The sequence below is a fragment of the Scomber scombrus genome, chromosome 9, assembly GCF_963691925.1.
Source record: "Scomber scombrus chromosome 9, fScoSco1.1, whole genome shotgun sequence".
In the NCBI taxonomy this organism is placed as follows: domain Eukaryota; kingdom Metazoa; phylum Chordata; class Actinopteri; order Scombriformes; family Scombridae; genus Scomber; species Scomber scombrus.
This window is the reverse complement of record NC_084978.1, coordinates 11,930,402-11,942,456: the sequence shown is the minus strand read 5'-3', so window position 1 is coordinate 11,942,456 and position 12,055 is coordinate 11,930,402. Positions and strand designations below refer to the sequence as shown.

The following is a 12,055-nucleotide window of genomic DNA, read 5'->3' as shown; positions in this document are numbered from 1 at the left end:
TACTCAGTCTGTGAAAACAGATGTAATATTTCTTCTGTGGTTCTGGAGGAGCTTCATCAAATCTGTGAAATATATCTTCATGATGTCATCTCAACTTGAGCGTGGAGACTCCAAATATGTAACGGAAAGCCTTTGTAGAGTTTGAAAGATGTGGGAGTTCACAAGGCACAGAAGCTCTAATAAAATATGACTTTAGGTTGCATTATGGGAATTGTAGGATCCAGCCTTTTTGGAGCTTGACACAACTACTGTATAGGGAGTTAAAGTAAGGAAATTAGACTAGACAAATCACTAGCTTTAATCTTTCTATTACTTCTTAAAACTGTTTTAAAAAACAGTGATGTTTTTTAGTTTGAATGTTTTTACTGATTTTACTCTTGGTAAATGGTTTTGAAAAGTGCCATACAAATAAAATAAAAAAATAAAAAATTGTTATTTTTATGATATCTCTGCCTCCTTTTGCATCAGTTTGACTTAAAAAAAAACAAAAAAACAATATGCCCCTCATATATCCCCAAACTTTATGAAAGTACAGGAGTACCTACATTAGTGGAGCATCCTTTTAATTTCTACTCTAAAGTAAAATATATCAGCAAAAACTCATTTGGTTTTTAGACCGTGAAGATTTTGCAGTCTCCCACTTCAGACTGCTCAGTCTGTACATTTTCAGATAAAAGATGGACCCATTAGTGCTAAAGATGTAAGAAGAGCAAAGTTTCTCTCCTATTTTTCATCCCTCAGACAAGTCTGTAAGTGTGTAATGAGCATTAAAGCCTCTTGTTGAGCATGAAACGAGTTTTAGAAATAAGGCTGAAATACACTTTTATGAGTTGGCCTTTTTGTGTAATTAAATGTTTCTTGCCTTTTATGCTGCACCTTCACTGTGTTTTATATGTATGCTTTTTGATGCACTTTGAGGTGAATGTCATGGATAATATGTGCACTATGATTAGGGTTCATAATAATGTGAATGACTGTACACATTAAATAGACTTTAGCCAACTGAAAAAGCCCCTGGCTGCTGTATGACAGGAGCATAATGGAAGTGTCCTCTGTGATGAAAAGATAATGACGTTATCTTGCTCCTGGATGTGTTTCCTTTAAAAAATAATCATCATGTCACACATGTGTGCACCTGAACGCAGGCCAGGGGTGCACATATTTCTTCAGGCCACACTTCTCCACATATAATTAACTGTTATCTCTGCCAAGATCAATCCGAACAGTTATGCAATAGCTTTCACCTTATCGATTATTTGGGATGTGTAGTCATGCGCGTCAACTTTGCCAGTGTTAACGTAAACCAGAAGACTACATATCCCGACAGTCAATGCGACTCATCGCTTCACTATAGTTGCACATTGAATGTACTTCGCTCCACTTGGAAACCCGGTCATGATTCAGTTCATTAATAAATGAATAGTTCGGTGTCATGGCGGAATCTGCAGAGTGTCCTGCTTTCCAGCTCGGGAGACCCCGATACGACCAGGTGAGTGATCGTTATCCTCGTTAAACATGCATTAATGACATGTTGTTCTTAAGCTTTTCGGGTGAAAAACAGCCCCATCCTCTCCTCCCCTCTCTCCTCTGCTCTGATCTAATCTGGATGCTGCCACTTTGTAGCAAAAGTTGCCTTTCATCTGCGATCCGTTTCTTTGTTGGCTGTTTTAAAACTAAAGCAACTTTCAACTGTTAATGAACTTCTGAACGTAATTGGGTTAGTTTGGCAGTAATTAATGGTTTATTTGTGGGAGCGATTATTAATCGGCTGTGTCACCTCGCTGTTTGTCATCTCTACACTGACCAGTTTTTACACCCTTTGCCTCGGCGCTGCTCCGCACAACATTATAGCCATCAGATATCTGGAGTTTTAGCGTCAATTTGAATGCAGCCGTCAGTTTATTACCATTAATGTCTAACTGTATTTGTTTTTTCCTCTATTATATTTTTTCTTTTTGTCTTTAAAGTCGCAGCTCTTACATATTTAGGATATCATTTTGCACATGAATCCAGTGCAAATCACACTTTAAAGTAACAACCTAAAGTGTCCCCCCCGCAGACCTGTGATCGAGATTAATGAGGCTGTCCGTCCTTATCTGAAGCCCATTACTCAATTTTCCGTCTTCAGAAAATCATTTGCATTGGTCAGCCCTGAAAGATAATGTGACCTTCACAGTCAACTGGGATGGCACATTAACCGAGGCTGCAGAGACTCACGTTAGTTAGACCACATTTAAATTTCCAACATTTGTCTGTTCAATGCTATTTATTAATCTGCTGCTAGAGGCAATTATTTACCTGATGTTGCAAAAAGCAAAGTCCATATTTATTTTGTTTGTGTGAATCAGTAACTTAACTTTTTTGACCTGTCATTGTTTCAGCTGATATGAATATGCAACATGAATAAAACAGAGAACTATCTTTTAAAGCACAAAGAGCTAAATTGGAAGCAACTTGTATTTTATTTCCAGCCGCGCTGTGGCAGAGCACACAATTAGCAGTGGATATTACATGGTTTACTGCAAGCCTAAATAACAGGAAGAGAGTAGCTAATTCATCTTTGTTTACCAGCTAATATATAGTTACTGGTAGGGAACCTCTTCCTTTTCCATCTGGCAACTCCAGTTCACATCAGCATTGATAAAGGTGCTGTAATAATTCCACTACCTTGCGTCAAAGCAGTAAAAATTAGGCCAGTCCTTGAATCAGCATAAATCTTACTCGGGTTGTCTGTGCTCTCTGCCGCGCTCCATCTCTGCCCGCCTTGTTGTGTGCACTCCAGGGAGCTGAAACTCATGCATAATTAAAGCTCACATGGATCCTCTCTTCACACGACTCTTACAAAACGGCACTGCTGCACATATGGCCCGTCAGAGGAGGAGGCATGTGATGGAGAAACGGCATCATGGCAGGAAAACACTGAGATGAGATGGTGTATCCGCAATCTTCGGGAAGGTTGTTTCCAGTCTTTTCAATTAGGATGTGCTGGAATGATAATTTAAAAATACTGTAGGAAAAGATTTGTTCCACTGTCTTTCCACTGTGCTGCCCGGCCTTCATTACTGATAAATGTCTCTGAGGGAATCTGATTGAAGCTGCCATGTTTTTGTCCATCTGGTTTGCCAAAGAGACTCTTGGCATGAAGCGCCACTGGGCCTTTTCAGACTGTTGGCACACACACGTAGCAATTGGCATGCTGATGTAGACAGTGGAGGGAACAGAAAACAGGACCAACAGCACAGAGCCTCGCTTTGATGAGTGAGCTTGGTAAATGTAAACTTTTTGGGGTCTTTGCAGAAGTTCATCTAAAGGGGAACATTTTTCTCCTTCGTCTCAGCAGCGTTTTTGTATAATATTGCAGTGAGATTGGGAGATATTTAACGTCAGAGATTATTACAGCTCAGAACTTCTCATAGCAGTATTTAGAAGTATCAGTTTACTCATCTTTCATTAACATAACCTGGATGTGTGTCTGGATCCAAGCTCAAAGATCGACTTATTAATGATTTGGAGCTTTTAACTGCATCTCATGGTTCACAGTTTCCACCTTGACCTCCATGTGGAAACTTCTTAATCAAAATGATAATCACAGATGAGTTCAGGGCTGTGGCTACAACTGAGGACACCAAGGTCATGTCCTTAGTCTTGTTTCCAATTTGGATATTTAAATGACCTGAGAGTTCACATTGGATTTTTTAAGGATGAGTATGATAGTTGCTAAAAGTGACTGTTTTTGACCAAAAGTACAGTAAAGATTTTGGTATTACAAGAAATATAATAAATAAATATCTATCACTTCATATCAACAGGGGCTTTGGAAATAACAATATTTTTAGGAATTTAAGTCAGCAATGATGATTAGTTCAGGGGACTGTGAAAATTATCCATTCACAGAGGGTAGAATGTTTTTCTGTCCCCATGTGTCTGCTCTCATTAACAATTAACTTTGTCTTTTCTAGGGTTCATTCCTTGGCCGTCTGAGACACTTTGTTGAGATCATTGACCCGCGTACCCTGTTTGTGTCCGAGGTAAAGCCTGTAGACACTGTATACATGTAGATGTATGCACACAGTGTCATTTCAATACAAAGCTTTGACTTTAATGCAGTATTCATAGTATTTTTGTATGTATCATTAACAAAAGCTGCCATTCCTGCCTGGTGTTATATATCAAACTAGAATGCCTGTCTGAGTGTTGTAGTTTGGTAAAGGTGTCACATAACAAATGACTAAATATTTCCTGATTTAATGAACAAATCCAAGAAATATTTAGCAGATTAACCAATAATGGAAATTATCTTACATTTTCTTTCTTTATTAAATGACAAATAGAGTGTGTAGATAAACTGTATTTTGTATCACAGTAAGGTATTGAGAAAATCATTGTGTGTGTAGTAACAGTAATAGTATAGAAGATTAACTCATATTCTAATCATGCTTTTATGTAGACACGGCTGAAAGAATGCATCAAGCTCCTCGATGATTACAAACATGGCACACTTCCACCTGGAGTTTCTGATCTTCAGGTGAGTCTTTAATGGGTGTTGATGTGACAGAAGAGAGTATGTTGAAGTGTAGCATCATAACATCTGTTTCTGAAGCAAATTCTGACTCTACTAAGTTAATTGTAGCAACAGTGGGGAGTTCATGAATGTCTCACAGTAAGTGGCGCTGTCTTTTTTTTACGTGCATGGCGTACCTTTGCAGCTGTGGGAAGCCCAGAAGGTCAAGCAGGTAAGTGACTCAGCAGTCGTAAGTTACCCCAGCTTAACTGCACTACCATGCAGTAGAGTCTCTGGGCTCCTGGCAGCATGAGGATGATGTCATGCTCTCTGCACGCAGGCCATCATTCATCCTGACACAGGAGAGAAGATCTTCATGCCATTTCGAATGTCAGGTATGACCTCAGATGAAGATCTTTGCCTTAAGTAGTTAAATTTGGTCCATTTTGTCATCGTTTATACACTGAAAACCATTTCTCCACTGCACAGGTTATGTACCATTTGGGACACCAATTGTAAGTTCAATATAAAAATAAAACATTTGAATCATTTAATCATGAAGTGTTTCATGAAACTGACTTGGCTACATGGATATTCATTTACATGCTCATGTTTGGGGATAGATGAAATGAACTTTGGACTTATTTTGCCTCAAAAATAAGCTCTTATTCCCTGGTTTCATCTAGGTCATTGGCCTTCTTCTCCCAAATCAGACAGTGGTGTCTACCATTATATGGCAGGTACTGTAAATTAACATTCGTATTGTAAAACCATTTATTATCCATTTTGAACATCTGGTAAGTGCACTTTATATGGTGTACTTACAATGCTTTTCCATTGGAATAAGGAAATCTATCTATCTATCTATCTATCTATCTATCTATCTATCTATCTATCTATCTATCTATCTATCTATCTATCTATCTATCTATCTATCTATCTATCTATCTATCTATCCTGCTGCCCTCTGTCCTTTCCTTCATTTATTCTTGGGTTTGCTCCTTTAACTCTTATCCCTCCTTTATTTCCTTCCTCCTTTCCGACAGTGGCTGAATCAGAGTCACAATGCCTGTGTGAACTATGCCAACCGCAACGCCACAAAGGTAGGACCTGCTGTAATCTCTGTCAGGGGCGTCATGCATCATGCATAATGTTCACACCAAACTAAGCTGTTACCAGTAATTCTAAAACCACTGATGTAAAGTCAATTAAAGTAATTTTTGTACTCCTTTTCATTCAAGTCATACTGTTTTATAACATAAGCTGAGACTGGTTATTCATACCTCACACTGTCATCAACACAACTGCAATTTTAGACAACTCTACACGATGTCCACAGCTGTGCAGCTGTGCAGCTCTACTAGCGCCACAGCTGCTGCTATGCAGTGCTCTATAGCTGGAAGGAACCAAGATGCACGGGGACTGTGTGTAGTGGGTTGAATTAAATATGAATAAACACATTTAGAAAAGGGACTTTTGTTTATATATTATATTATTATTAATGCTTATTAAAACACCTATTAAAACACATCTTTTGTCCCTCCTCAGCCTACACCAACATCCAAGTTTCTTCAAGGCTATGTCGGAGCTGTGTCAAGTGCTGTGTCTATTGCAGTGAGTGCTTTTTCTTCAGTGATATTAACTTCCTCTTTAAGTTTACAGAAATTAGATCTTTGTTTTTTGTGAATGTTACCTGCCCATGACTGAGAGCTCTGTCGTTAGATCTGCACACTGTAGCAGTTGTAATATTGAAACCATTCTACGTAGTGTAAATAGATAATGCTAGAAATTAATCAGTAAATAAAGAGTAAAAAAAAGATTGAAGACTGAAAACCAAAAAAGACGCAATTAACAAAAAACTGAATTAATAAATAAGACCACTGTAGTTTACCTGAGTTGTTACATTTATTTTTGTAATATTTTACAATGTTGCTCTGTTTTATAGGTGGGACTGAATGTGCTGATTCAGAAGGCCAACAAGTTGAGCCCTGCCACCAGAATGATAATACAGAGATTCGTCCCCTTCCCAGCTGTTGGTAGGTTTTCAAAGAAACCTGTGTAAGGGTCATGTTATCACGGGGGTCATTATGTGGCCCCCTGGTGGTAAGAGTCACAACATCATACTCTGATTTCATACTTTATTTCCTCTTAGTGTGACGTTTCAAAGCTTGTTGGTTGCACAAAATCATTATTTCATTTTTGTGCAAAAATAGGTTTTTTTTATAGTGTTTTACAGCAATGAACTGCACACCAACTGTAGTTTATCAAGTTTATCATGTGGTTTACAAATTAAGTGATTTTTGAAAGGGGACATGACATGCTTTTTCGGATTTTCTGTCATTTATATACTGCTATGATGTCAGATGTTTATGTTAAACATTGTCAAAGGTCCAAAACTTGAAGTCAAAAGCCAGGGTTTTAGCCTGCTTTGAACACTCTGTTTGCAAAGTAAACTCTACCTCCCCATCAAACTGAAATCAGTTTGTTCACACGCCCACAGCTGTCCGTAACTTTTGCTAAGGTTCTTCACGTTGCCCACTCGCATATTTAAGATCAGATTCCGGCTCCAACATGTACGGATGTAATTGAGAAGTTTACATTTCTAGTAAAGAACGAGAAAAAGAAGTGAAATCCTAGTACTTATGTTTGTTGATGTAGCCTCCGGCCAGAAGTCTGTCGAGGGGCAGCTTCCAGGAGATGAGGAGTTTTTTCTTAAGTGGAATTTATGCTAAGATATAACAGTAGAGCCACAGAATATAAATATGGGCCTGTAAATGTGGATGATACGTCCCCTTTAAAGAAGATTTCTCTCCTCTTAACTATTGCTAACTTGGGTTCAGCATCTGTTCTTGTTTTATGGAAATATCTTGACGAGTGAAAGCTGCCTTTTTGTCTGTATCCTCAGCTTGTGCAAACATTTGTAACGTGGGCCTGATGAGACACAGTGAGCTGTCTGAAGGTGTTGATGTGCTGGACAACAATGGCAATGTGGTGGGCTCCTCCAAAATTGCTGCAAGAAATGTGAGTGGCTTTTTTTTGCGTACTCAGCATGCTTGTTACTTGACTGCTCTGAATTTATTTATACCATAGACGTGTGCTATTTTTCAGTAAATTGCAAATGTGATGGTGGCTGATAATGGGAAAAATGCATCATTTCCTGTTCAGCTCCTGTCACTCAGCAGCCATCTGATCTCATGAAAGAGAAAAAATTAAATCCAACTCATTGCGGTGTTGGAAATGAAGCGTGTGCACAATGTTCTCATCTCTTTCCCTAGGCGATCACGGAGACTGCCTTCACACGTGTGGTCCTCCCGATGCCAATCTTTGTCCTGCCCCCCATCATCATGTCCTACCTAGAGAGGTTTGTAGAGTTACAGTGCATTGTTTGGATTTTATAATACATTTTTTAATAACTACAACTATTTATTTATTACTTTTAAAATTGATTTATCAGCATATATTTCTTTTAATTAATTGATTCATCATTTAATCTATAAAATATCAGACATTTGTGAAAATTGCCCATCACAGGTTTGCAGAACTCAAGGTGATGTCTTATTATTCTTGTCTTAAATTGGTTAGAATGAAAACAATGTTTACATGATTAATTACTGTATTAAATATGTAAAACAACAAACAGCTGTGTGAGGCTGTTCTCATTGTACCACCAACGCTTTGAGCTAAATGCTAACGTCAGCATGCTAACATGCTTAAAGTGACAATGTTAAAGTGTTGATGTGTGCAGATATGATGTTTATCATGTTCATCATCTTAGTTTAGCATGTTAACATGCTTAAAAGCACCATTCACTGATCATTAAATAACCACTTAAAACGCTTATCACAAAAATAAGCACTTGGACAAAATTCCTACACATCCTACCTAAAATGTATTTGATGTGCACTTTTTTTAGTTTGACTCACGTTCCATCTGCTAACATTGAGGGCGGGACGGGATGTTTTCACTTCACCTTGGTTGTCATGACATCCATATTTATTTACAGTCAATAATGAGCACAGTACTAAAAGTACAGCTGCTGGTAATGCTTGAGGAAGAGTGGGTGGCCATCATCCAGTATTTGTTTAAATATTTCATTCTGGACCAAAGTGGTAGACTGAACAACAGACAAATCTGTTGAGCTGCTAGCATGATTAATAAAAAGCATATTACTTGTAAGGGTATGATTATTATTACCAGAATCTTGTACAAAAGTGCTAGAATATAATTATTTATGAACATCTGCCCCTAAGTAAATATGCATAAATGAAATTGATATTTTCAAAGGCAGCTGTGGATAAGTGTTTAATTCTGGTGTTTTATTCTTTTCTGTTGTCTGCTTTACTCTGGTCTATAAATACTATAGATATCTGTGTATATTCGACAAAGAGCCAACATCTGTTGTGCCCCTCTCATATATTCAGTCAGTAGGTCATTGCAGCAAGAGAAAATGTAAGAAATGTGATAATTAAAGATAACTTAGCACAATTTCTATTCAAATATAAAATTGAAGATGAAGAATGTTTGGGTCTATTGTATTATCAAATAAAAGAGGACCAGCAGTCTGATTCATACCCAGGCCAGAATTGGAACTTTCACACACACACAGTCGAATCTCCCACCCACTAATTGTGCGAAATAGCTCCCCCAAATCTGAACGTGATGTTTTTCTTCAGATCCAAAAATAATTTTCGGCTTCTGCAGCAGTCTTCTGGGATCGATCCACACAGCTTGCTCATGTTTCCTTCTATCTTGACTTCTGTAGGCTGCGATTCCTGCAGAGCAACCGCAGATTGTTGCTGCCCATCCACAGCATCGTGTGCCTGGTTACCTTCGGCCTCTCCCTGCCTTTGGCCATCAGCCTGTTCCCACAGATGTCTCAGGTACAGTATACACTGTCAGTTCGGCCTATTCCGCTGCTGATTCAAGGCCAGATGGCTCAAGGAGCAGCTGAGAAGAAATTCAAATTACATATACACCGCTTGACATTTACAGCCCTGGCCCACAAGCTTCATCTCTTCCAATGTCTAATTAAAAGTCTGACTGATTTTCAAGGCTTAAAGACAGACTCAGAGAGATATAGAGCTAAAATTGTACCTTCAGTCTTTTTTGTTTTTTTGTTTTTGCAGATTGAGGTGTCTCGCCTTGAGCCGGAGATCACCATGGCAACAGATTGCAAGGTGTTGACCTACAACAAGGGTTTATGATGGATGATATGGTGAGGGAGAGGAGATGAGAGGACAGGGAGCGAGGATGGAAATGAGGTTGCAGTGTAAAAAAAAACAGGGTTCCTCCTCTCGACAGGTTTGGGATTTTCTGCTGCATTATTGAAGCATAGTCTGTAGATCATTGTGTACTCAGCCAGAGTTTCTCCACCTGTTTATCACACCACCAGTTGTCCAGTCAAGGTTTCCTCTGAGCTTGAAAATGGCTGAGATTTTCCCCCTTTCTTGTTGTTTTTAAGAGCACAATGGAGCTCTGTATGTAGAAATGATGATGTATTTAAAATCAGTTTTTAAATTTATACAATATTGTGTTTCTCACACAAAAGTTATACTTTATATTTTGCCAATCATGTATAGTTATGGTTGTTCAAGTCTGTTTTTACCCATTCAAACAATGGAAAAGGTTCATTAATTCAGTTTAAACTTGCAATAGCTTTTTTGGCCACTTGGGGAAGCGAAAACAAGCTAAAAAGCTGTCACCTTTTAGGTTTATATGATGAACTTTTTAGCAAACAGCTGCCTATTTACACACCCAGCAGATCCAAAGCAACATTAGCATTCAATTAGAGTCATGATTTTAGCCATCAGGTGAACAGAAGTCTGATATTCACTCTCCTTTATTTGGTTTTCAACAACCCCTAAGAGATATATCCATCTTTAGCTGCTAAATGCTCCTCTGTGTTCATCAGCTAGTCGCTAACTGCGTCTGTCTGCTGTTTGGTGCTGAGCAGGTAGTGTAAAGTGGGTTTTTAAAGTCTTTCTGCTGAAAATATCTGCGTTCTGTGGCCACAAAGGATGCTGTTGACAGTTCTCAGTTAAGTATTGGTCCAGAAAACAAAAACAATGCACTGAGAGATGATGTAAAGCTAATAAGTGTGGAGGGCAACTGCAGCGTTTGGTGATAATTGCTTGAGAATACTCTACTATGTGATTCATTGTTAAATTAAAAATATTGTTTGTAGCTGCTTTAATGCTATGCTTTGCATCATCAGGAACAGCACATGTTCATAGTGCATTTCTGTTGCTAGTTATCTGCTTTCACATAGACTCAATATATATGCAGTAATCTTATATTGAGCTATATATGTGTATGTGTGAGTTATGGGTCGGATTGTCAGAGGGAGCCTTAACAAAAAGCTCCCTCCTAAGTATATCTTTGACCTGTGGGAAACACTGCAATAACCAATGTATTAGTCTTAGAAAGCTCCCGGGACCATGTCCACCTGTCATGTGACAGGGTAAGGAAACTCTGCTCTGACCAGGCTGTGGTGCTGATATATTCTGTATAATGAGAAAAATGATGAGGGGTTGACATACTGTAAGAATGGATTTCTGTGGGAAAATATTGCCAAGTATACTTGTCAGAGTAGCTTGTGGGGAAAACCTGGAGACTGTACTGTAGATGTATATCACCTTTACACACTTTTTAAAATTGGTAAATGGCAGTTGATTACATGCCAAGTATTTTAACCCTAATAATGTGAAACAACATACAGCGTGCTACTGTCTTCGTATTTTTTCTTACCTTAGCCAAATATATTGACTTTCCTTCTTAACTGGTAGGAAGGACATTTTACTCAAGTTCTGACTGTTTGTTAAACCACTGTTGTTTTCCTATAATGAATTACTTCTTTTGCACAATATTTTGGAGATATAACTAATATATTATTCTACTAATGATGAAGTAGTGTTTTTAATTCTTTGTACTGTATAATAACTCTACTGCTACTGAAGATTTATGAAATGTTTGCTAATCAAAACAATGTGAAACAGTTGTCTATTATTATATATTATTTGAAAATATATATATATAATAAATACTCTTTCTGCATTTTCTACGTCTACATAAGTGTTTATTTTTCTCTTAAATTTGAGCTTTGGCAACTTTTTTTGTGGGATTTCACTCAATGTGTATAACAAATGTTTTTTGGGTTGTTCTTTTTTGCAATACATTAATTTATATTTACATTATTTGATTTCTTTCCCAGTATGGCATTAGTTGAACTGTGTTCACTGATGGAAACAGTTAAATTTAATGATTTGGGGTTTATTTTCTTTTATTTGTTTAGATTCCTCTAACTGAAAATATAATTTTAAATAATTATTATAAAATGTATTAAAAATGATAATATACAGTATTTTAGACAGCTCTCAAGCTCCCACACTAAACCTGTAATGCAGTGGTACTCAAAGTGAGGGGGTTCTCAGCAAAAATGGGACTCATTTATTATTTCACTATAATCCCATCCAAGTACCACAATCACATAATGTATGAGTATTTTGGTCATGGGTTTCATACACTTTCTGTAAGAAAACATGTAAAGTCAGGTGG

The 12,055-nt window shown here is 37.7% G+C and overlaps 1 protein-coding gene across 1 annotated transcript; it reads left to right on the top strand.

Moving 5' to 3' along the window:
* Positions 1–1,357: 1,357 nt before the first annotated feature.
* Positions 1,358–11,554, top strand: sfxn5b (sideroflexin 5b). The gene is made up of 14 exons (XM_062425510.1): positions 1,358–1,489; positions 3,960–4,028; positions 4,448–4,525; positions 4,707–4,733; positions 4,842–4,896; positions 4,991–5,016; positions 5,188–5,241; positions 5,548–5,604; positions 6,050–6,115; positions 6,447–6,537; positions 7,407–7,522; positions 7,777–7,862; positions 9,264–9,381; positions 9,628–11,554. The coding sequence occupies exons 1-14, from the start codon at positions 1,433–1,435 to the stop codon at positions 9,703–9,705; spliced, it is 978 nt and encodes a 325-aa protein (XP_062281494.1). The 5' UTR covers positions 1,358–1,432; the 3' UTR covers positions 9,706–11,554.
* The last annotated feature ends 501 nt before the right edge of the window (positions 11,555–12,055 follow it).